Source organism: Hypanus sabinus (genome assembly GCF_030144855.1).
Source record: "Hypanus sabinus isolate sHypSab1 chromosome X2 unlocalized genomic scaffold, sHypSab1.hap1 SUPER_X2_unloc_8, whole genome shotgun sequence".
NCBI lineage: Eukaryota > Metazoa > Chordata > Chondrichthyes > Myliobatiformes > Dasyatidae > Hypanus > Hypanus sabinus.
Window position 1 is genome coordinate 727,713 of NW_026779008.1, and position 27,074 is coordinate 754,786.

The window sequence follows — 27,074 nt, forward strand, 5'->3', positions numbered from 1 at the left end:
CTTCAAGGCGTTGATCCCGCCACCATCTGGACTGGAGTGTGGTGCGGAGAATTGGGAAATAAAACCCTGGCCGATTCCATTGTTTTTCCGTTCGAAAGTTAAATTACCCCAAAGTCCCAGATATCGTATGCATTGAAACACAATATTATGAATTAAATTAAAGTCACTCCCATTACGTCAGAGAGCTTTTAAATAAAGTCTAACAACCCCCGAAGATTGTAATGAAGCCTCCATTTGATTTCTTTCTTTCTGATACGCTTCGCACTGAATTAAAATGTGTTCAACTGTTTCATAATGACAAAACGTACACGAGCCAGAATTATGTTTACCAACACGACATGAGGAATAGTATTGTCAATTGGAAGACGATTCGTGTTTTAAGCCCTTTTCCCATAAATCGAACACTTCTATGTATTCTGTAATGGTATCACCCCTTGTGACCATTATCCCACCGGTATTACCATAAGCCCACAATTATTAACACTAAAAAACCCTTACCTGCTGATTTCCTAGGTGGAAGCTCTTTACCGACAGTTAAACTTTTAACAGCTTTGGTAAGTATACAATCAACCCGCTCATTCCCCTAAACCCCTCTAAACTGAAAGGCTAACTTCACATTCAGTTAGGCTTAACGAAGGTCTCGGCCTGAAATGTCGACAGTGCTTCTCCCTATAGATGCTGGCTTGCCTGCTGCGTTCCACCAGCATTTTGTCTGTGTTGCTAGAATTTCCAGCATCTGCAGATTTCCTCGTGTTTGACTTTGAATAGGAAATAATGTTTGATGAATTTCCAACAGTAAATCTGATCTATTACTGAAGTCACCTGTTTTAAGACTCATCAAAACCGAAAAGGACTCTGAACAAATTACAAATTTATCTGGGCAAATTTCTTTCACCCACTCTCAGTCGAAAACAGATGGCAACCAATTTTGCCGTATGTACTGATAAATGGTAGGTAAGTCATTTCTTTATCCTTTTCTGCAATTCAGTCAGAAAAAAAAGTGCTCCACCAACATTCCCAGTTAAATTATCTTTCGATCCGTCTGCAAAAAAACGGTTAAAATGATTAACCTAGTTAATGATGACTGGTTCACATATCATCATAATTTTCCTTAGTATACTGATGAGCTAACAGATTCTCAAACATGACAGCATCCTTAAACATTATTAAACTGTCCAATCCAAAATGTACGTGCTGGTCGCGAAGGCTGTTGGGGTGGTGAAACCTATCCCGGTTAGGGTGGCGGGAGGATGGGGTAAGAGCGGACGTGCATGATATGGAAGAGATGCGGTTGAGGGCAGCGTTGATGGTAGACGAAGGGAAGCCTCTTTCTTGAAAAAGGAGGACATCTCCTTCGCTCTAGAATGAAAAGCCTCATCCTGAGATCAGATGTGTTGGAGACGGGGGAACTGAGAGAACTGCATCGCGATTTTACAGATAACAGGATGGGAATAGTTAAAATCCTGGCAGCTTTGAGAGTCCGTGGGTTTGCAGTAGACATCAGTGGATAAGCTGTCTCCTGAGACAGAGTCAGTAAAAACAAGTAAAGTACTGAAAGGTTGCGCCTCAATTTTGAGACTGCGCCCTCTAGTGCTGGATACGCTCACCAGAGGAAACATCCCCTCCACATCAACCCGATCTCGTCCATTCAACACTCGGTAGGTTTCAATGAGATCGCCCCGCGTTCTTCTGAATTCCAGTCAGTACAGGCGCAATGCTGCCAAATGGTTCTCGTATGTTAACCCGTTAATTCCCGGAATCATCCTGGTGAAATTCCTCTGAACTCACTCTGAGGACAACACTTCCTTTCTGAGATACGGGGCACAAAAATGTTGACGATACTCCAAGTACAGCATGAATAGTGACTGATAAAGGCTCAACGCTATCCCTTTGCTTCTGTATTCATGGGCTAATCTACAGAGGGAATACGAGTTCATATCTCCCAGATAGTGGTTCCAGTGTCAGGCAGTTATGTTGCATTTTAATACTGGAATAATGCAGAAGATTTGGATGGTAATTAGAAGACCCTTAACAAGATGCTGCCTGGATAAAATAAGACTGGACAATCCAGGGGAATTTGCTCTGTTCGGGAGAGGCTGTGGGAAGCCCGACAGAAGTCTATGGGTACCTGAGAAGCACAGACACACTGGCCGGCTGGTATTGTGTCTCTAAGTAGAAAATGCCTACTAGCAGACAAAAGGCACTTCAGCAGAAAAGGGGAACAGTACTTTACGGGTCCTTTTTGCGATGTTTGTGTATTTTGTAATTTAGTGCATTTTCTCTCTTTTCATGACACTGCTGCTGTAATACAAACACCTTATATTAGACTGTAATGTTAAACGTGCCTCTGAATGTTTAAAGTCGATGTGTGTTGCAACTTTTGTTTGTTTTCGGACTCATAGTGATGGTGTCTGGAAGGAATTCCGGGGGTGGTGGTGGAGGCAGATGTGATAGAGGCTTTTAGATACCACGTGAATGGTTGGAGAATGGAGGGATGTGGACCCTGTGAAGGCAGAGGGGACTGGTTTACTGAGACATAAAGTGACCAGTTCAATTGGTCCAGAACAACACAGTGAGCAGAAGGGCCTTTTCCCCTACTGTCATTGTTTTATGTCGGTGAGACCACGGCTGGAGAACTGTGCAACTCTGGCCGGCCGCCTCGGAAAGGACGGGATTAACCTGGAATTCGCAGTAAAAATTCACGACTTTTGTTGCCGGCAGTGGAGGACAGGAGTCAAAAGGAGAATCGATTGTGACTGTGCACTGACCCCAAAACTGAGCGTGATGCACCACCGATTCTCCCCTCCGTCACCACAGGCCCCATTGTCACGATGTAATTGTCGGGTTACATAAAGAGTGACAAATGACACAAATTGTTCAATGATAGAATAAGTCACAAACGCTCGCTTTTCATAGGAACTACAGTTCCCATCGGGCACCGCGCTCAGTCAGCTTCAGCTGCCGAACATACGGGGCCGCGGGGGCATCTTGGTAGTTGTAGTCCATATGTCTCAGCTCCCTGCTTCAACACTATTCCTCAGCCATCACAAACATCTGTTGGAACAGATTCACCGTGACGTCGGAGGAGAACCACGCCTGTCGTTGTGGACGCAGAGGCCGGCAACCACCGACAGCAGGAATAAGGGCAATTAATGCCTCACATTCACCACCCCACTCTGAAGAAATTCCTCCTCATCTCTGTTCTGAGGGAAGTTTGGAACAAGTGGTGTACCGCAGGGTCGGGTGCTGGGACATTGGTCATTTGTATATTTCTCAGTGTGAGTTTGTGAGGCCTCCGTCGGAGAGGGTCGACCATGGATGTTGCGTCCGAACTGTCCAGATATGCACCACAGAAGCCTCAGATAAATACTCCGGACATGGTCTGACCAGAGTTTTATAAATTACAACATAACCTCCTGGCTTTTGAACTCAGCGCTTCACGAGTAAAACCCGGTATTCTATAAGCCTCCTTCACCACCTAATCGACCTGTTCACCCACATCCAACGAGCTGTGAACTTGCATCCCAAGAACTGTCTCTCCGCAACACTGTTCGGCATCTCGCCGTTGGCAGTGAACAAAGTTTCTACAGCACATTACAGGCCTTTCGGCCCACAATAATGTGCTGACCATGTCACATACTCTAGAAACTGTCAAGAACTTCCCTACCGCATAGCCCTCTATTTTCTCAGCTCCATGTACCTAACTAAGAGTCTCTTAAAAGGCCCTGTTCTATCCACCTCTGCCACCTTCGCAATGCATTCCATGCACCACCACTTTCTGTGTGAAACACTTACCTCTGACACCCCCTCTGTACCTACTTCCAAGCACCTTAAAACTGTGCCCCCACGTGTTAGCCATTTCATCCCTGGGAAATAGCCTCTGGCAATCCACACGATCAGTGCCTCTCATCATTTTATACACGTGTATCAGGTCACCTCTCACCCTCCGGCGCTCCAGGGAGTAAAGGCCAAGTTCACTCTGCCTGTTTTCATAAGGCATGCTCTTCAATCCAGGCAACACCCTTGTAAATCTCCTCTGCACTCGCTGTATAGTATCCACATCCTTCCCGTAGTGAGGTAACCAGAATTGGACACAGTACTCCAGGTGTGGTCTAACTAAGGCGTTGTTCCTCTGTAACATCACCTCACAGCTCTTGAAATCAATCCCACAGTTGATGAAGCCCAGTACGCCATACGGCTTCTTAACAACACTCTCAACCGACGCAGCAGCTTCGAGTGTCCTGTGGACACAGACGCCACTATCTGGCTGATCTGGGTCATCGGACAGGGGTTATCGGACTTGAATTATGATTTGTTCAGTGTTGCCACCTCCCCTGAACCCCGACTCGCTGCCTGTCCCAACCCCGGGAGGGTGGGAGTTTATCTCAGTTACGAGTCCGGGACAGATTCATTTTACAACGCGGAGACTATGTCCCATCTCCACACCTTCACTGGGAATAAATTCACGAAAAAACGTTAAACTGTCTTCTGGATTTGCGATGAAAACAAGTGTCTAAGAATCTGCTCCAGTTCCGCTCCGGTTCTGTAAACAGGCTGGGTCTTGGGACCAATGTCAGGAGTAATGTCCCTGTAAATATAAATGTGCGGAGAGTGAAATAAACACGAGATGAGAATTATCGATCTATTAATGTTAACTCGCTCACCACGTCCATCAACAGAACAGAAACACGGCGGATTCGGTCCTGAGCTGCCCCGGGTCCTAAAGTCCACCCGCACTGAGTCAGTTTAACGGGGACAAGCCGGGGCGGTGCTGACTGGAAAAGGGAGGTCAAGTTGAATCTTGGAAAGACCGTAAGACATAAGAGCAGAATGTGGCCATTCCGCCCATCGATTCTGCTCCGCCATTCTATCATCGCAGATCCCGAGTCCCACTCAACCCCATACACCTGCCTTCTCGCCATGTCCTTTGATGGCCTGATCGATCAGGAAATGACCATCTTCCGCCATAAATATACCCACAGACAGCTTCCACCGCAGCCCGTGGCAGTGTATTCGACCGGTTCACTACTCTCTGGCTAAAAATATTCCTGCTAACCTCTGTTCAAAAACATCTCCCCTCAATGTTGAGGCTGTGCCGTCTACTCTGGATGCCCCATCATATGAAACACATGCACCCTGTCTCGTCCCTTCAACACTCGGTAGGTTTCGATGAGATCCTGCTTCCTTTCTGAGGTATGGGACCAAAAACATTGACAAAGCTCCAAGTACGGCCTAACCTGTGTATTATAAAGGATCAGGATTATATACTTAATTAAATATTCCATTCCTCTTCAAAAAAGCCAACAATGTATTTTCTTTCTTTAAGACTTAACCTGTGAAATACCTTTCTGGGTCTCTTGCACGAGTCCCCCCGCAGCTCTGATATTTGAATTTTCTCCCCATTTAAACACTAGTCTGCACTATTATTCCTTTGACCAAAATGTATTATCATACATTTCCCAACACCGCATTCAATCTGCCACTTTTTTAATCCTTCTGTTGTCTAAGTCCTGTTGCAATCACATTGTTTCCTCAGCACTACTTTCCCCTCCACCTATCATTGTATCATCCGCAAACTTTGCCACAAAGTCATCAATTCCATTATCTGAATCACTGACACACAATGTGAAGAGTAGCGGTCCCAATACTGACCCTGAGGAACACTAGTCACTGGCAGCCAGCCTGAAAAGGCCCATTTTATTCCCACCTGATGCCTCCCGCCTGTCAGACATTCCTCTGTCCATGCCAGTATCTTTCCTGTAACAACATGGGATTTTATCTTTCTCGGCAACCTCATGTGTGGTACCTTATCAACGGCCTTCTGAAAATCGAAGTAAATGATATCAACTGCCTCTCATTTGTCCATCCTCCTTTTCACTTCCTCACTGACCTCTGACAGGTTTGTCAGGCACGATTTCCTTTTACAGAAACCATGCTGACATTGACTTGTTTTATCATCAGTCTCCAAGTACCTCGGAAACTCATCCTCGTTAAATGATTACAATTCTTTCCCAACCACGGAACTCAGGCTGACTGGCCTAGAAATTCCTTTCTTTTGCCTTCCTCCCTTCGTAAAGAGTGCAATTTTCTACTTTCCGATCCTCCGGGATCATGCCAGAATCGAGTGATCCTTGAAAGACCGTGACCAATGCATCTGTATCTCTTCAACAGCTTTTCTCAGGACTCTGGGTTGTCGTCCATCTGTTCCAGGTGACTTGTCCACCTTCAGACCTTTGAGTTAGTCACACGCTTTTTCCTTTGTAATAGAAAAGGCACTCGCTCCTTCTGTGTCTGCCACAGTGAAGAATGATGCAAAGTATTCACTAAGTTTCTCTGCCATTTTTTGTTTCCCATTACTACCTCACCAGCATCATTTTCCAGTGGTCCAATATCAGCTCTCATCTCCCTTTCGCTCATTATGTAGCTACAATATAATATCCTGTTTTATATTATTGGCGAGTTTGCTCTCGTGTTTCACCTTTACCATTCTTATGGCTTCTTAGTTGCCTTTTGTTGAACTTTAAAAGCATCCCGATGATCCAACATCCCACTCACTTTTGCTGTTTATATGCCATTTCCTCAGCTTTTACACAGGCCTTTTGATTAATTTTTGGAAGTTCGACTGTAAAGTTTTATGAGATTTTTTTATTTAGATTTCTTGTGCAAGTTATACGCAAGTTTCTGAGATACAAGAAAGCACAAGGCAGTATTTATCAATTCTTATTATAATTAAGAATATTTGCTATGAGATAGGTGCCGGGGTGGGTAAATTACTATTTACATATGATGGAGGTTTATGAATTTGAGATAGAAATGTCAATTTAACTGTATATAGGATGCCATTAGCAATTAATCAGTTGGCAAATAGATGGGACTTAAGCTTTCAGCGGCAAAAAAACACAAGTCAAATGTTTTATAAACAGGATTAATAGACCTGCGCTTGATTTGAAATCATCTGATCAAACTCTTGAAGACGTGTAAGTGGTGAGATTTCCAGACAGGTGGATGCACAATGAGCTGACAGGGAAGCACCGTATCAGTAAAATAATTGATAAATATAAAGGAGCAATAAATATTCTCGGTGTCTCTGTGGATATTCTTCGGGTGTGACATGAAAATCTCTGCTAACCATTTACATTTGTTTCATTAGATCTTGTCTTGATTCTGTGGCTGATGGATCAGCTTCATCTCCAACTTTCAAATGTTTGGCTGTGAGACAAGATTCTGTTATGGTGCAGTAAAGTTGTTTCAGGTTTACTGATTGATTTTTCGGAGGTTGAATTTAATGTTAATGTACTGGTTTAATTTGAAGGAGCAAAGAAATGATCATCCTGTTAGGGGTGTGTCGGAGGACTGTTGGGAACATCACAAGAAGAGTGTTATAGTTTAGGGTGCTTGGGTTCTTATTACGCTGGGAATGTGGGTTCGTTGAATTATGCAATATGTCCCACTGTGGCATTCCCGGCAACCCCAACTTGTTTTTGTAAATGCTTTTATTGATTTTGGGATACACGGTTTAATAAAGTCTCGGGACTTGTTACGCCTTGAAATCTGTTAGTTCATTGGTACATTAAGGAAATTTATTGTGATGTGTTAATACAGAAGGAGCAAAATATAATTTAACTGGGGTTGTTAGTGTGGCTGTTATTGTGCCCACATTATAGGTAACGATAAAGAAACGACATTGACCGATTTCTGGAGAACAACATTCTCGATACACTTTCAGATGAAGCACGTGACCCATCGTGAACTTGGTCACATCCTCATCATGGAAGACAATCCAATTGATGTCATCCAAGCGGTCCTGCAGCATGAAGTCCGATTGGTCGGACCAACAGTGGACGGATCACCTATGGCCGCCTCTTGTTTCAGCTTTTGCCTGTACATCGGCAGAAGCCGGATCAGAGAGTGATCTGATTGTTGAAGTGTGGTCGGAGGAGCACTTTGTAAGCGTTATGGAAAGGTCGAGTGTGCCAGCTCCCCGAGCGCTCACCTGGATGTGCTGACAACACTTCGGAGGGGCTTCAGTCAGCGATGCTGGATTAAAGTCAGGGCGACAATGAAGGCAGCCTCTGGGTGGGCAGTCTTCAGCGTGCTGAGGGTTTCGTACAGTTCCTTGAGAGCCAGGTCAGTATCAGCCTGGGGCGGAATGTACACTGCCGTGATGATAACACCGTGAACTCCCTGGGCAGCCAGTAGGGTCTAAACAGCGGCTCCACATCTGGGCAACAAAGGATTGGAGCACATGCATATTCTGGGGGTTGCACCAAGCATTGTTGACCATGAAGCATACCCCACCTCCTTTACTCTTCCCCGTGAGTGGTTTCCACCTGTCCACAGGGAACAGGGAGAACCCAGAGGGTTCGATGGCCTGGACCGGTATCTCCTCCGTCAACCAGGTCTCGGCAAAGCACAAAACGTTATATTATTTTGTTTTCCGCTGGTGAGAGATACTGGCTGTCATTTCACACAGCTTGTTGTCCAGGGGCTGGGTTCTATTCACGCTGGGAATATGGGTTTGTTGGATTATGCAATATGTCCCACTGTCGCGTTCTTAGTAACCCCACATTGTTTTTCTCAATGCCTTTAATTGATTTTAGGATACACAATTTAATGAGGTCTCAGGATTCTGTTCTGCTTGACAATCTTGATTCGTCAGCATATTTTCGAAAATTATTATGATATGTTAAACATTGCTGCAGAAGAATCAAACGATAACGTAACCGGGATGACGGTGTGGCTGTTTTTTGTTCATGAATTACAAGTAACGATAAAGAAACAATTTACCAACCATTTATCAGTATATATAGTAGAATTTGTTTCCATCATTTTTGGCTTACAGTGGGTGGTGGAAATTTGTTCATGTAAATGTACAATGTCCTGTGTATGTGACTCAAAATGGCTTCTTTGGTTTGTTAAGAGTAGGAATGCTTCTTTGTCTGATAGGTGTTTCTCTCGCAGTTGTTTAGCTTTAGACTTGCTGATATGGGGATTGTATTCATTTGGTAACCAATGGGGATTGTTATTTTGTCTTGTGAGGCTGGGAACTTGGGGGCCGGGGTGTTTTCGCGGGTTTTCCAGAGAGTCGGGAGGAAGACGCCGAGGAAGGTGGACGTGCCCGGTCGAACACCGGGGTGGTCCCGGGTGCGAAGACGCGGAGGGCGGAGGCAAGCGACAAGGGGTCGAATGTTTCGTTGGTTGAGCTCCAACGATGTGCACTAAACCGACTGAACTTTGATAAGTTGGCGCCTTTTGCTTCTTCTTTTCTTTCATATATGTTGTATTGCCTAGTACTCTTTTATTTTTAGTGTTACGTATTCAGGCAACAATAAATATATGAGTTCGGCAAGGGTTTCTTATAACAAACGACACGTTTATTAAACACAGAAAACAAACCCCCCAAAAGTAAACAAACACTACCGTAACCGGAAACAGCTGCTGAGCGGCTGTTCAAACAGTTCGTAAAGTGATATTCCAAAACAGTTCTTTAAAGTGATATTGCCAAAAGTTCGATATGCTCACAGTCCATTTAAAAGGAGAGACTTTACAGGACGATTTAAGTTATCTTTCACGTCGCTTGCTTCGATTCCCGACGTCGAAATTCCCACGAAGAATTTACGAAACAGAACGGCTTAAAGGCACTGACCTTTCCTTCTCCACTACCTTCAATCCTTTCTAGGTAAACCTAGGAATTAACACGAAGATAGTCAACGAAATCCTTCCAAATAAGGATCAAACAAAGGTCGCCCCCGTTTCACCGTAGAAAGCGATTCTCCTCGATCTTTAACTTCCAACCTTGAATCTTCACTCTCCTTTAATTCTCAAACTAACAGAATCATAAAGAACCTGTTGGCATTAACCTTTTAAACTTTAGGCATTAAATAAAAACTTCATCCTTCAACTAAACTGCGTCATCACTTCAAACACGCAGTGGCATGAAGTCAACCTGGCAAATCCAGCCACGAACTGCCCCTCCTCACAGGGTGGGGTCTACCTTTTATAACCTGTAAAAAAACCCATCACATGATCTCTACTGGCGGGAAAATGACGTCATTCCACCATCACAAGACCATCACCTCAAGTCCAGTACAGCTTCAACCCCAGTCACATGAAAAGGGCTCCACTGTCATGTGTCACGAGTACGTAACACCTCCCTCCAAAAAAAACATTTTTGGTCTGACAAGAACAAAAATTTTTACCAATTGCTTACAAGAAAAACAAAGGTATAAATTTTATAACATATACAATACACAACACCATCATATAACAGCTTATAAGTCACAATACAGTAGGAGTGTTACAATTGAAAAAAAACCACTCCATAAAAAAAATTACAGTGTACATTCAACATCGAGATAGACAATCAGCAACCACATTATCTTTACCTTTAATATGAGTTATCACAATATTGTACTCTTGTAACATCAAACTCCAATTTAATAACCTTCTGTTTTTGTTTTTCATCTTACTCAGAAAAACTAACGGATTATGATCAGTGTAAACAATAGGTGGTTTCTGAGTTGTACTAACATATACCTCAAAATATTCCAAAGCTAAAACAAGAGATAACAATTCTTTCTCTATTGTCGAATAATTTCTTTGATGCTTATTAAATTTCTTAGAAAAGTAAGCTACTGGATGATCAAGCTCATTCCCCTCATTCCTTTGCATTAATACTGCTCCTGCAGCCTCATCACTAGCATCCACAGCCAATGAAAAAGGTTTTCCAAAGTCAGGTGCCTTAAGCACAGGTTGTTGACATATCATTGTTTTCAATTTTTCAAATGCTTCTTGACAAGGCACCGTCCATACAAACTTCTCATTTTTCCGCAGAAGGTTAGTTAATGGAAGGGCAACATTAGCAAAATTCTTACAAAATTTCCGATAATATCCTACCATTCCCAAAAACCTTCTGAGAGTCTTTTTCCCCGTTGGAGTGGGAATCTCTAAAATTGCCTGAACTTTTGCCTGAACAGGAGCTACCTTACCTTGACCCACAACATAACCAAGGTAAGTCACAGTGGCATGTCCAAATTCACTCTTAGCTAAATTAATAGTTAAGTTAGCTTTTGAAAGCCTTTCAAACAATTTCTCCATCGCAATAATGTGTGCTTCCCAAGTATCATTTCCTGTCACTAAATCATCAATATAAGCATCAGTATCTTTCAATCCCTGAATCACAAAGTTAATCATCCTCTGGAAAGTACCTGGGGCATTCTTCATCCCAAATGGAAGAACATTATACTCATATAACCCAGATGGAGTTACAAATGCAGAAATCTCTCTACCTCTGTCCGTTAATGGAACACACCAATACCCTTTCAATAAATCAATCTTTGTAAGGAACTTTGCCTTTCCAACTTTATCTACACAATCATCTACTCTAGGAATTGGATATGCATCTGTTTTCGTTACAGCATTCACCTTCCTATAATCCGTACAAAACCTAATACTACCATCTGGCTTTGGTACCATAACACATGGCGAACTCCAATTCGAGTTAGAATGTCTAATGATATTATTCTCTAACATATATTCAATTTCTTTCTCAGCAAGTTCACATTTTTCCTTGTTCATCCTATATGGATGTTGTTTAATAGGTTTGGCATCGCCAACATCTACATCATGTGAAGCTATAGAAGTCCTTCCCGGAACATCTGGAAACAACTCCCTATATTTAAAAATCAACTCCTTCATCTGTTGTCTCTGATCTAACTGTAAATGTGCTAATTTTTCATCAATATTTTCCAGAATGGTTGAATTTGGTAACCTAACCGAAACAATGTTGGATTTAGAATGAAAGTCAGATGAATCATCTATCACGTTCCTAGTTAAATCAAACTCATTCTCACTAACCACAACAGTCACTGTATCAGATTGTTTCTCAAAATATGGTTTCAACATATTTATATGGCAAAGTTGTGTTGACCTTCTACGATCTGGAGTTTTCACCACGTAATCCACATCATTAATTTTAGACACAATTTCATAAGGACCATGAAATCTAGCTTGTAAAGGATTTGTCTGCACTGGGAAAAGAACCAACACCTTATCTCCAGGCTTAAACATCCTCATCCTAGCGTCTTTATCAATTTCACTATCTAGTAAAACCTGCTCTTTTAATTTTATAATCTCAGAATCTCTATTCTGCTCTGCTATCATCTCCTTCCTAGACAAAGATAAATTTTTATAGTCAGACTTACTCCCAGAATCTTGTTCAAACAACGAAGATAAGAAAGTCTCTGACACATCCTCAAAACTCGAATCCTGAGTTGAACAGTCCTGAATAACAACCTCATTCTGCGCATCAATCTTTTTAGCCATAGCTCTAGTCACAACACAGGAAGAATCTGTGTTAGAATTCAACTCTGGTTCCTCTGACTCCATTGTCAAATTCACTTCAGGAAAAACTTGTCCACCTGCCAAGTCATTACCTAACAATAAAGAAATACCCTTCACAGGTAAGCTATGCTGTAATCCTACTTTAACAAATCCTGTAACTAACCCTGACTTTAAATTTACTTTATGTAAATGTACAGGCATAAAATCACTTCCAACACCTCTTATGTAATTTACCTCACCAGTATCAGACTCTTCATTAAACTTCAACACACTGTCTAACATCAGTGACTGAGAAGCACCAGTATCCCTAAGGATTTTTATTGGCACTAGAGTAGATCCTTCCTTCAAGGATACAAACCCTTCAGTTACAAAATGATCATATCCCTTTCTAACTTGGTCAGACTCTAACAAAGCCTCATTTGTTTTTATCAAACCCTGTAACTTTACATGTGCTTCAGTATGTTGCACACAAGCATCTGGAACTGCTTCCTTCTCTTTCTTTCTCAATTTGAAACAGTTAGCTATTACATGGCCAGGCTTCTTACAATAGTTACAAGTAAGACCAAACTGTCTTTCCTTCACTGGCTTTCCTTTCTCATTAACTTTCTCATTAACCTCCGATTTAATTTCAGATTTACCTGGAGTCTCCATGTTATTTTTCCTCTTAAAAATTCTGCCCTGAGGAAATTTGTTCTTGTGGATCAAAACATACTCATCAGCTAATCTAGCACAGTCCTGCAATTTATCAATATCCTTCTCATTTAAGTAGGTCCTTACTTCAACAGGAATGCTTCTTTTAAATTCCTCCATTAAAATCAGCTCTCTCAATGTATCATAGTCCCCATTTACATTTTTAGAAGAAACCCATCTCTCAAAACACATAGCTTTATCATAGGCAAATTCCACATAAGTTTTTTCCACAGACTTTTTCAAACTTCTGAATCTTTCCCTATATGCTTCTGGGACTAACTCATACGCGTTTAAAATATGACTCTTTACAATATCATAATCAAGAGCTTGTGCAGCTGTTAAAGCTGTGTAAACTTGTTGTGCTTTGCCTTTAATTACACTCTGTAACAACACTGACCATTTATCTTTCGGCCACTCTGACATCAGAGCAATAGTTTCAAAATGTTGAAAATACCTTTCCACTTCTGTTTCACTAAATGGAGGGACCAATTTAATTTCTTGACTAGCAACAAACGTTTTTTTAGAACCAGAAGACTGATTTCCAGTCCTTAATTCCTCCATTGCATATGCAAATTCTCTCTGCTTTTGTTCTGCCTCCAATTTACACCTCTCCAATTTCATTTGTTCGATTTGCAACTGCATCTCCAGATTACTTATTTGAAACGACTCTAAAATCGATTCATCAAAAACACCCGAATCCACATAGTGTGACGCGATTTTCCTCTGTATTACAGCCTTAGAAGTCGTCTGCAAAATACCTTTAAGTCGCAATCTACTAGCTATCTCAAACACCCCAGTTTTCTTCCCCTTCGCCAACACCTCTGCAGCTGGCGAAGCCAGAAACTCATCAATATTCATTGCTGCCGAATACCACAACAAGCCAAACAAAAGAACCGAGTAATCCCCGTTTCCAAAACACCGATTTAAAAGTTAGCAAGCATTTAAACTCAAAAAATTCAATCCCGACGCAGCCCCCATATTTAATGTTACGTATTCAGGCAACAATAAATATATGAGTTCGGCAAGGGTTTCTTATAACAAACGACACGTTTATTAAACACAGAAAACAAACCCCCCAAAAGTAAACAAACACTACCGTAACCGGAAACAGCTGCTGAGCGGCTGTTCAAACAGTTCGTAAAGTGATATTCCAAAACAGTTCTTTAAAGTGATATTGCCAAAAGTTCGATATGCTCACAGTCCATTTAAAAGGAGAGACTTTACAGGACGATTTAAGTTATCTTTCACGTCGCTTGCTTCGATTCCCGACGTCGAAATTCCCACGAAGAATTTACGAAACAGAACGGCTTAAAGGCACTGACCTTTCCTTCTCCACTACCTTCAATCCTTTCTGGTAATCCCAGGGATTAACACGAAGATAGTCAACGAAATCCTTCCAAATAAGGATCAAACAAAGGTCGCCCCCGTTTCACCGTAGAAAGCGATTCTCCTCGATCTTTAACTTCCAACCTTGAATCTTCACTCTCCTTTAATTCTCAAACTAACAGAATCATAAAGAACCTGTTGGCATTAACCTTTTAAACTTTAGGCATTAAATAAAAACTTCATCCTTCAACTAAACTGCGTCATCACTTCAAACACGCAGTGGCATGAAGTCAACCTGGCAAATCCAGCCACGAACTGCCCCTCCTCACAGGGTGGGGTCTACCTTTTATAACCTGTAAAAAAACCCATCACATGATCTCTACTGGCGGGAAAATGACGTCATTCCACCATCACAAGATCATCACCTCAAGTCCAGTACAGCTTCAACCCCAGTCACATGAAAAGGGCTCCACTGTCATGTGTCACGAGTACGTAACATTAGTAAACTCTTTAAAGTGTATTTCATAACGGTATCTGGTGTGAATTTGATACTGTGTGCGGGCACGAGGCATAAACTTGATTCTCACAGCACCTGTGTGTACGGGAGGTGGGGTTGGTGAGTGGCTGGATCTCCTTTTCCCCTAGACATATACCAGCCTGTTGTTTAAGTGTGACACAAAGCTGTAATTTGTTCAGATGCCTGTTCGGTTTTGATGAGTCTTCAAACCGGTATTCTTGCAGTAGAACAGATTTACTGTTGGAAATCAAACGCATCAGACGTTATTTCATACGCAGAGTATTGGTTTATATTTCCACTTCTTATGGGTCCCTGCACACAGCGGATCAGTTACAAAAGCTGTTAAAATTCTAACAAGCACATCAGAAGCTAAGGGGTTGTTGGATTAATAATTAAATCAAGATTGGTGGGATAAAGGGCATCAATGCAGACACCTTTACAGAATACATACTTGTTGTGTTTATGGAAGTTTGTGGATGAAACAAGAAGATAAAGAATTACATTGACACGACTTAGAATTTGACACACTATGCCTAATTACTGTATTCCTTTGTTCGTGTTGGGAAGCATCATTCTGGGTATGTAGTTTTCATTTAAAAATGGCAATAATTTTAATTTAACTCAAGCTATTGTGTTTTGTTACGTACAAACTATAGGACTTTTGGGGAGTAATTTAGGTTTCATTTGAAAAAGGAAGCAGTGAGGGTTTTATGTCCCAATTCTCTACACCACACTATGTCCAGTTCGTGTCCGGAATGAGGTTTTAAATTGGAGTGTCCGCTGCCGTTTATACAAACCCCGCCCTCGTTCTCCATGTCAGCCAATTATTCAAGGAGAAGGCGGAGACTGAGGTGATTGACAATGGATTAGCCAACCAGCATCCGGCAAGACCGTCGCCATCAAAGTGGTCCTGACGAAGGGTCTCGGAACGAAATGTTGCTTCCCGACTTGCTGAGTTCCTCCAGCTTGTTTGTACGTGTCGACTAGATCTCCGCCACTTTCTGGCAACGTCGGGCTGCGAGTTCGGTGGGAGGGAATGGGAACTGATGGGCATATTTGCAGACCAATGGGCGAGCGGCATTCAGGAGTAATTCTGTGACTGCCACCTGACCGATCCAATGAGGTAACGAGTTTCCAGGCCGGTGCTTTGCCCCGTCCCCCACGCACACTCTGGTAACTGCCCGGAGCTGCCGATCGATGGGACAATCCGCCCGGGAATAAACATCGAAACCTCTGGCACAAAACAGGAGGTGCTGTGCCGAACATGTCCTCAGCTTGGAAACACCTGGGAGATGAGGCGGTGAATGTGAGGATCTGGAGCCCGGACCGGAGACACTGCGGCCGCCTCTGCCGTGTGCTCAGGACGCGGCTTTATTAATGAACTGAAGCCCCAAGGTGACCGGATATTTCACCGGCTTATCACCTGATAACGTCTGACCGGCGCAATGCCCACGGTGAGAGATTGTGATTACATTATTGAATTCATATTTAGACCATATGTGGGAGTCAACTGTCTCAACAAAGGTTGGGATCAATTGAATATGCTGCCAGTGTAAATTTGCCTTGAGACTCGTCACAGCCCCAAATCTACACACAGCCCCACATACACATTAAGTGCAAGAATCATTTCACGGAATGGCTGTCTCCATTAAAAAAAAATCAAAAACAGAGGTCAAATTTCATATTGCATTTATTATTGAAGTCCGTATAAAGGGAAAAACCATGAGATTTGTAACACCTCGAAATCCACCGGTTCCCCCAAGTCAGTGTTCACCGCGAATCCGCCAACACACCCACTATGCACATATCTGCAAATCGGTGTGCACCCACAAATCTGTGCTCACCGAAAAAACCCCACATTCAACCCTCCAGTCAGTGTTCACCCCCGAATCGGTCAACACACCCACTATTCACATATCTGCAAATCGGTGTGCACCCACAAGTCTGTGCTCACCGAAAAAAAACACATTCAACTCTCCAGTCAGTGTGCACCCCCGAATCCGCCAACACACCCACTCTTCACATATCTGAAAATCGGTGTGCACCCACAAATCTGTGCTCACCGAAAAACCCACCTTCTACCCTCCAGCCAGTGTGCACCCCAAAGCAACCGACACACCTGTTACCAGCTCCTGTTTCCTTAACTCCGAGTGTCACTTTAAGAGGCTGGAGCTGGATTCTGAGTGACAGCCGAAGAGAGAGAGAATATTTAAGAACTGTGTTCACGAAAAAAGCTGCCTCCTCCTGAAAAGAAGCAAGAACAAAGTTTAAATTTCAAACACACGTTCACATGCATAGTCCCCATATTCTAGTTGACATCCCCTTAAATCTACGCTCCTCCCCAAACCCATTCTCACCCCGTAGTCAGTGGGTGCCCACAAATCCACCAACAACCCCATATTCACTGACAAACCCCTATGCCTGCGCAAATCCCTGTGCACCCAATATTCGCCAAAACTTTTCTAAGTCAGCACAATCCTCAAATCCGTGTGCAACCCCAAATCCGCTGAGACACTCAAATCTGTGCGCAGCCCTAAATACTCCCAAATCCCTGTGCACCCTCAAATGCCCAAAGCAGTGTGCACCCCCAAATTCACCGACACTCCAAAATCCATATTCACCAACATACCCTGAAACCTCCGCACATCCGCAAATCAATGTGCAGACCCATTTCCATGTGAACCCCCAAACCCGCTGACATCCCCACAAGCACACTAGATTATCCCAGAGCAAGAATCATTTCAAACAGTTCACAAAATAGCTGCCTCCATCTTAAAACGATGAAAATGCAAACTGCATTCATTTTTAAAGTATTTTTGTATGTCTGAATCTCTGTGTGTTTATATGCGAAATCGTATGTGTCTGTCCGTCTCTTTGTGTGTCTGTGTCGGTCTGTGTCTGTGTCGGTCTGCGCAGCTACTGAGAACACATGGCTCTCCCGTCCACTCCACATCCCCTCCCCCGCCTATTCTGCAGCGCACGGAAAGGGAACAAACTGGCCTCTCCCGGAAACCACAAGCCTTTAGCTCTGAGAGAACATTGGTGCTTTCCAAACTATGAAGAATTGCAGAACATCTATAATTCACTGTGTGAGTCAACCGTCATCACAGTGCGGGGTGGGGGATGTGGGGACGGGAGGGTGGCCGGGAAACAAGCGACAGAAAAGGGGGAAGATTAGGGTGGAATGTGTGGAGGAAAGAGTGGGGTGGTGTGGCTGAGAACAGATGAAGGGAGGAGGACAGTGAGAAAGAGATTGAGGCTTCTACATATTTAGTCTCTCTCTCTCTCTCCTCCACACTCCCTTCCCCCGCCTATTCTGTAGCACATAAAAAGGGAACAAACAGGCCTCTCCCGGAAACCACAAGCCTTCATATTCCGAGAAAACATTGTCACTGTCCAAAAAACGAAGAATTGCGCAACATCAGACAATTCACTGTGCGAGTCAACCGTTATCACAGTGCGGGGTGGGGGATGTGGGGACGGGAGATGGCCCGGAAAACGAGCTGCAGTAAAGGAGGAATTGGGGTGAGGGTGAGAGGCAGGGGAAGCATTGTGTAGAAAGGGAGAAAGAGACAATAAGGGACAGAAGAAGGGGAGTGAGTGGGTAGGGTAGGGAGGACAAGAGTGTGCTGAGGACAAGAGTGTGTCAGTGGGAAGGTAACGGATGAAGAGAGGAGAGAGAGATAGTGTGTGGAAGAGAGGGAAATTGGTGAGGTGAGAGCTGAAAGGGAAAGTATGAGGGAGTGGGAGACAAGAGATGGAGAGAAAGATACAGTGAGAGAACGGGGAAGCAGAGGTGGCAAAAGTGGGAAGGGGTGAAGATGGGGGCAGGAGAGTGGGGAGAGTTTGAGCCAAAGAGGAGGAATGAGATATTTTTGGGAAGTGGTGTGAACGCCAATGTGAAGTTGAAGGGAGTGTGTGTGTGTGTGAGTGAGTGAGTGTGTGTGAGAGTGAGAGAGAGAGAGTGTGTGTGTGAGTGTGTGTGTGTGTGTGTGTGTGTGTGTGTGTGTGTGTGTGTGTGTGTGTGTGTGAGTGTGTGTGTGGGGGGGTGTCTGTGTTTGTTTTCAACAACTTTACAATCCTTGGCTCTGATCGCCACTCTTTGACCATGGATGTCCAGTATCAATTCACTTCTATCCCCAGCAGGAAATCCTGAAAGCACATCGTCTGCTTCCTGACAACAGCCCCAACCAATTTCCCTTCATCGACACTTTATTCTGAGTCAGAGAGCACCATGACAAACTGTGGTGAACTACGTGTGCCTGTCTGGACACGCCCCCTGCTGACTGCTCCTGTGGCTCCTCCCACAGACCCCTGTATAAAGGCGATCAGAGCCTGGGCCCGGCCTCTCAGTCACCAGGATGTAGTATGGTGGTCACTCACTGCTTGTTCCTTCTTCCAGTAAATAAAAGCCGATATCTCGCCTTTACGTCTTAGAATGAGTTATTGATGGTGCATCACAAACAAACCCTTTTTCCCATTTAGTTCGTACCGAATTGTTATTCTGCTGAGTCCAATAACCGCAGCTGCACCATGGCCCTCAATACCCCTCCCGTCCATGTACTGATCCAAACTTTTCTGCAATGAAATCCATAACTTCCACTGACAGCTCTTCCCACACCCTCAACACCCTCTGAGTGAAGGAATTCCCACTCAGGTTCCTCATAAATATTTCACCTTTCACCCTTAAACTGTGATCTCCAGTTCCCATCTCACCCAAACTCAGAGGAAAAATCCTGTCTGCATTTACCCTGTCAACAACACTCAAAATTTTGTATAAATCTGCAAAATCCCCCTTCATTTTCCAACACTAAAGGCAATAAAGTCCTCAACTTTTCCTAAAGCTCGAGTCCTCAAGTCCCAGCAAACGTATTGTAATTTTTCTCTGCACTCTTTCAATGTTGTTGATAACTTTCCTTCAGGCCAGTAACAAAAACTACACACAATACTCCAGATTAGGCCTGACCAATGCAGTAAAGCCGAAACAGGGGATAACTTTACTGCACCACAACACAATCTCAAAGCCTCTTCTTGTATCACACCCAAACATAATAAAGTTAAAGCTGAAGCTGATCTATAAACCACAACTATAATCAAGAACAGATCCAATTGAACAAACGAGATTGGTCAACAAATACTTTCATGTAACACCCTAGAATACCCGCAGGGATAACTGAGAATATTTAATGTTTCTTTACATTTATCAATTATTTTCTGATCCGGTGCTTCCATGTCAGCTTATTATCCGTCCACATGCCTGGAAATCTTACCACTGACACCTTTTAAGGAGTTTGACCATATCAGTTCCAATCATTTCCAATCAAGTGCAGGTTCATTAATGCTGTCTTTAAAACACATAACTTGTCCCATCTATTTGCCGACTGTTCGACCTTACTAATTGCTAAAGCATCCTATATACAGTAAAATTGAAATTTCTACCTCTAATCCATAAACCTCCATCATCTGCATATAGGGATTTACACAATGAAAAACCTATCTCAGAAAAAAATATTAATTATCATATAAAATAATAAATACTGCCTGTGGGATCACAGTCTTTATCTCATAACAAACTGAATATAACTTTCCCACCCATACCCGACACAAAACGTTCAATTAAAACAACTCAAAGTTAGATAATCGCCCCTCCATCCTCATTTCCACAATTTCATAAAATTTCTTTCCTTCCATAAATACCATCTGCCTTTTGGATAGTAAAAATACTGCTGTTACAACATCTATATTTAACTGACTTTACTAATACCATCTTCCAAACATAAAAATGAATTCAATGTCATACTTGCCCACACATACCTTTACAAGACATACAAATAGAAACAATCAGAAAAAATTTGTACAATAGCACTCTCAATTGCATTTCCAAAAATTAATCAAGTCCATCCTTCAAGAAATATTATTTGCCTTTTCAATATCAAAAATATTGCTATTACAACATCTTTATTTAACTTTACTTTCCTAATATGATCTTCCAAACCCAAACTGATTCCAATGTTATTTAAGGCAGAGATTGCTAGGTTTCTGAGTAGCCAGGGTATCAAAGGTTATGGTGTGAAGGCGGGGGCATGGGACTCAATGGGAGAATGGATCAGCTCATGATAAAATGGCAGAGCTGACTCGATGGGCCAAATGACCGTCTTCTGCTCCTTTATCTTATGGTCTTATTCTACCGTTCCAGATTGCCTCTGATAAAACATGAAATTACCTCTTTTATCGAAAATATAATTCAAACACTCGATTACCATACATTCCACAAGTTTACATAAATGAGACTTTAATGATATTGGCCTACAAGGTGGATCAGACGGGGAGATCCAGGTTTTAGAATGGAAACTACTACAACCATTTTCCATGAGAAAAGTAGATGGCCAAACCTCCAAATACAATTCATAAAGTTAATATTTTCACAAAAGAAAATTACACATATCTGTTGAATCAAGATTTTCTGCAAGTTCATGATACATTTGATTCCCATTCACAACTCTATACTCTGCCCCTTTCCTTATACAACTGACAACATCACCCCTCTACCAACTAACCTGTCAAGCCAAATGACAATATAATCCTGCACAGGAATAAAAATTAAAATGTGCAGGTTTCCTGAACAGATATAACATCGGAAGAATCTGACAAATCAGAAATAAACTGCTGAAAGTGTTGGCCATGTAAAATCAGGCTTCTTGCATTTCACTTCAATATTTCAATCCCATTACATATCTTCACAAGTAGACTGGGATGCAGAAACCCCCACAAATCAGAGCTTCATTTACAGCTTCCCACATAACACCAGTTACACCAAGATACCTTTCTGCAGCTTTCACAATAATCTTAATTTCTCCAGCAGGATGAGATGTCTGAGCAGGACAATTCATCTCATCGGTTATAAACATCACAAACTTCATTTTATCCAGCAGTGAAGTGCCTTTGTTGAGAGAACTGTGATGCTGGCATATATCCTTGACAGACAGATCTCAGTATGTGCGGTTGGTAGACTGTAGGTCTGACACGGTGGTCAGCAGCACAGGAACGCCGCAGGGGACCGTGCTCTCTCCGCTCCTGTTCACCCTGTACACATCAGACTTCCAATATAACTTGGAGTCCTGCCATGTGCAGAAGTTCGCTGATGACACGGCCATAGTGGGGTGTGTCAGGAATGGTCAGGAGGAAGAGTATAGGAAACTGATACAGGACTTTGTGATATGGTGCAGCTCAAACTACCTGTGTCTCAATATGACCAAGACCAAGGAGATGGTGGTGGACTTCAGGAGACCTAGGCCTCATATGGAGCCAGTGATTATTAATGGAGAATGTGTGGAGCAGGTTAAGACCTACAAGTATCTGGGAGTGCAGTTAGACGAAAAGCTAGACTGGACTGCCAGCACAGATGCCCTGTGCAGGAAAGCGCAGAGTCGACTGTACTTCCTCAGAAGGCTGGCGTCATTCAATGTTTATAGTAAGATGCTGAAGATGTTCTATCGGTCAGTTGTGGAGAGCGCCCTCTTCTTTGTGGTGGCGTGCTGGGGAGGCAGCATTAAGAAGAGGGACGCCTCACGTCTTAATAAGTTGGTAAGGAAGGCGGGCTCTGTCATTGGCACAGAACTGGAGAGTATGACATCGGTGGCAGAGCGGAGGACGCTGAGTAGGCTACGGTCAATCATGGAAAACCCTGAACATCCTCTGCACAGCACCATCCAGAGATGGAGAAGCAGCTTCAGCGGCAGGTTGCTGTCAATGCAATGTTCCTCAGACAGGATGAAGAGATCGTTACTCCCCAATGCCTTTTGGCTCTACAATTCAACTACCAGGGGCAAGACATGTTAAAGTGCCGGGGTTAGGACTGAGCTTAAGTTACCACTCAATGCACTTCAGTAAACTATTTAAGAACTTTTTAAAAGCTATTTATTAATGCTTTTTGGGAGGGTGATTTTAGATGCATATCATATTTGTACTGAGTTAAATATTGTATGTAATTAGTTTTGCTACAATAAGTGTATGGGACACTGGAAAAATGTTGAATTTCCCCTTGGGGATGAATAAAGTATCTATCTATCTATCCACTGACGTCACAGTCTGTTCTCTGAGTGGGATCACTTTATCCAGTTTACCTGCTCTGCTTGCTGTACCTGTCCTTGAACAGGCCCTTCTCCTCACTGTGTTGTTCTGAACCAATTGAACTGGTCACTTCATGCCTTACTAAACCAATCCCTTCTGCCTACACAAGGAACACATCCCTCCATCCTCCTCACATCCACGTGGTATCTAATAGCCTCTATCACATCTGCCTCCACCACCACCCGTTATTCACTCCAGACACCCACCACTATGGGAATGGAAAACCAAACTTGAAACGCAAACCTCCTTTAAACATTCTGAGTCAGGTTTCTAACATCATTGCCTTTTCAATTCTTTTTTTCAACAGCAGCTATGCATAAAAGAGATACAAAATGCACTAAATTACAAAATACTTCAATAGTGCAAAAAGCTCCAATGAGGATGTGTTCCCCCTTTCTCCTGAAGTTCATGCCCTCTGGCATTGGACATTTCCACCTTAGAGAAAAATCCCGGCTCTCCACTCTGTCTGTGTCTCTCACATTCCTGTAAACGTCTGTCAGACCTCCCTCAGCCTCTGCCACTCCGGAGAAAATTTCCCGAGATTGTTCGGTCTCACTTTATCCAGGCAGCATCCTGTTAAGCCTCTTCCAAGCACCATCCAAAACCTCCGCATTATTCCTGTCTTCAAATGCAATTCTCCGGATGTGGTTAAACTAGAGATTTATACAACTGCAACATTACTGCCTGACAATGGAACCACTATCTGGGAGTTATGAACTCGGATTCCAAGATCCCCCTGCAGATCAACACAGTCCAATCTCACCCCATGAATATAACAGCAAAGAGATAATGCTGAGGCTTTAAAAGACACTAGTCAGGCCACACTTGGAGTATTGTTGACACTGTTGGGCCCCACATCTCAGACAGGATGTGTTGTCATTGGAGAGAGTCCAGAGGAGGTTCAGAAAGATGATTTCGGGAATGAAGGGGTTAAAATATGAGGAGCACTTGGCAGCTTTGACCCTGTGCTCACTGGAACTCAGAAAAATGCGGGGAATCTCATTGAAACCTAACGAATGTTGAAAGGACTGGATGAGGTGGATATGGAGAAGGTATTTCCTGTGGTGGGGCGCAGCCACAAAGTTGAGGGGCCACCTTTTCAAACAGAGGTAAGCAGCTTATTTTTTTATTAGCCAAGAGTATTGGATCTGTGGAATGCTCTGCCACAGACTGCGGTGGAGGCCGAGTGTGTGGGTATATTCAAGGCGGAAGTTGATCGTTTCCTGATCGGTCAGGGCATCAATGGATATGGGGGGAGGTCAGATATCTGGAATTGAGTGCAATCTGGGATCAGCCATGAAGGAAAGGTGGCTGACTCAATGGGCTGAATGGCCTAATTCTGTTCCTATGCCTTATGGAGTTATGAACACAAGCCCCCTCAATCATGATGAATCTCCTCTGCACTCTTCCAGCACAAAACATCCTCTGTACAGAATGCTAAGTGGAACTGAATGCAACTTTTCAAGAACGTTGTCAAGTCAGGCAGCATCTGTTGAGGGGAACAGCATCTGATGGTTGGGACAGAACCCGTCACTTACGGCACTAACACAGGCCTTTCGGCCCAACCTTTTCATGCTGTCCTCCAGTCCATTTAAACTAATCCCTCTGCCTGACTTTGACACAGAACACAGAAATCTACAGCACATTACAGGCTCTTCAGCCCACAATGTTGTACCGACCATGTAACCTACTCTAGAGACTGCCTAGGATTTCCCGATCATATAGCCCTCTGTGTTTCTATCCTCCATGACGCTATCTAAGAGTCTATTAAAATATCCTGTTGTATCCACCTCCACCATCGCTGCCGGCAGTGCATTCCACGCACCCACCACCCTGTGTGTAAGAAACTTACCCCTGACATTCCCTCAGTACCGACTTCTAAGCAGCTAAAACTACGTCCCCACGTGTTAGGCACTTCAAGCCTTGGAAAATGCCTCTGGCTATCCACATGGTCAAAGCCTCTCACCATCTTATACACCTCTATCAGGTCACCTCTCATCCTCCGTCGCTCCAAGAAGGAAAGGCTAAGTTCACTCAATCTATTCTCATAAGGCATGCTCACCAATCCAAGAGCAACATCCTTGTAAATCTAATTTGACCTGCAGAAATAAACCTCTTCATCTCTGTTGAACTCCATCTGCCACTTCCCAGTTCTGCATCCGAGGCAAGGAAATAGATTGCTGAGCCTCTGGCGAAGATCATCATGTCCTCATTGTCCACCGGAATTGTACCGGAGTATTGGAGGGAGGCGAATGTTGTCCCCTTGTTCAAAAAGGGTAGTAGGGATAGTCCCGATAATTATAGACCATTGAGCCTTACATCTGTGGTGGGAAAGCTGTTGGAAAAGATTCAGAAAGATAGGATTTATTGGCATTTAGAGAATCATGGTCTGATCAGTGACAGTCAGCATGGCTTTCTGAAGGACAGATCGTGTCTAAAAAGCCTGATGGAGTTCTTTTAAGAGGTGACCAGGCATATAGATGAGGGTAGTGCAGTGGATGTGATCTACATGGATTTTAGTAATGCATTTGATTAAGTTACACGCGGTAGGCTTATTCATAAAGTCAGAAGGCATGGGAACCAGGGATGTTTGACCAGGTGGAATTGGCTTGCCTGCAGAAAGCAGAGAGTTCTGGTGGAGGGAGTACATTTGGATTGGAGGGTTGTGACTAGTGGTATCCCACAAGGGTCAGTTCTGGGACCCCTACTTTTTGTGATTTTTATTAACGACCTGGATGTGGGGGTAGAAGAATGGGTTGGCAAGTTTGCAGAAGACACAAAGATTGGTGGTGTTGTGGATAATGAAGAGGATTGTCAAAGATTGCAGAGAGACATTGATAGGATGCAGGAGTGGGCTGAGAATTGGCAGATGGAGTTCAACCCAGAGAAGTGTGAGGTGGTACACTTTGGAAGGACAAACTCCAAGGCAGAGTACAAAGTAAATGGCAGGATACTTCGCAGTGCAGCGGAGCAGAGGGATCTGGGGCTACATGTACACAGATCCCTGAAAGTTGCCTCACAGGTAGACAAAGTAGTTAAGAAAGCTTATGCGGTGTTAGCTTTCATAACTCAAGGGATTGAGTTTAAGAGTCGCGGTGTAATGATGCAGCTCTATAAAGCTCTGGTTGGGCCACAGGGAGTACTCTGTCCAGTTCTGGTCATCTCACTATAAGAAGAATGTGGAAACACTGGAAAGGGTACAGAGGAGATTTACCAGAATGCTGCCTGGTTTAGAGAGTATGGATTATGATCAGAGATTAAGGGAGCTCAGGCTTTACTCTCTGGAGAGAAGGAGGATGAGAGGAGAAATGATAGAGGTATAGTTGATATTAAGGGGAATAGATAGAGTGGACAGCCAGCGCCTCTTCCCCAGGGCACCACTGCTCAATACAAGAGGACATGACTTTAAGGTAAGGGGAGGGAAGTTCAAGGGGGGATATTAGAGGAAGATTTTATACTCAGAGAGTGGTTGGTGCGTGGAATGAACTGCCCGAGTCAGTGGTGGAGACAGATACACGAGTGAAGTTTAAGAGACTACTCGACAGATATCTGGAGGAATTTAAGCTTAGGGAGGCAGAGTTTAAGGGTCGGCACAACATTGTGGGCCGAAGGGCCTGTACTGTGATGTATTGTTCTGTTTTCTCTCTATTTCTCGCTGGAATCTCTCTTTTAATTTAATTGTTTATTGAAGGCACGACACAGTCCAGAAAACGTAATGCATTACATTTTCCTCCATTTTGCTTTGATACCTTACCCCGAAACAACACCACAACGTCATCATTGGGGCCTTCTGGGAGTTGTAGTCATTTCCTCTCTCGCTCCCTATCGAAACATGTTTCGTCAGCCACCACAGACGTCACCGAAACAGACCCACCGAGGCGCGAAGGGGAATCACACCCGTCCTTGTGGGCGCCGAGACCGGCGACACCGACAGAAGCGACTCGCTGATCTCCGCCATGGCGACGGAGCGGAAGAGGAGGGGCTGGTCATGGGCCGATTTCCTCCAGCCTATCGTAGCTCAGGCTGAACACTGACGCCTGCTGTCATTGGCTGACATGCCTGTCGCTCA

At 43.5% G+C, this 27,074-nt stretch overlaps 1 protein-coding gene across 2 annotated transcripts; it reads right to left on the reverse strand.

Annotated features, from left to right (window-relative positions):
• Window positions 1-9,315: 9,315 nt before the first annotated feature.
• On the reverse strand, window positions 9,316-26,960 carry LOC132385975 (uncharacterized). 2 transcript variants are annotated; one of them, XM_059958205.1, is made up of 3 exons: window positions 26,760-26,960; window positions 25,068-25,340; window positions 9,316-17,119 (listed from the first exon to the last, which is right to left on the reverse strand). In XM_059958205.1, the coding sequence occupies exon 3, from the start codon at window positions 13,888-13,890 to the stop codon at window positions 10,345-10,347; it is 3,546 nt and encodes a 1,181-aa protein (XP_059814188.1). In that variant the 5' UTR covers window positions 13,891-17,119; window positions 25,068-25,340; window positions 26,760-26,960; the 3' UTR covers window positions 9,316-10,344. The 2 variants fall into 2 exon arrangements, with proteins under 2 accessions (XP_059814188.1, XP_059814189.1); XM_059958206.1 differs by lacking the exon at window positions 25,068-25,340.
• Window positions 26,961-27,074: the final 114 nt, after the last annotated feature.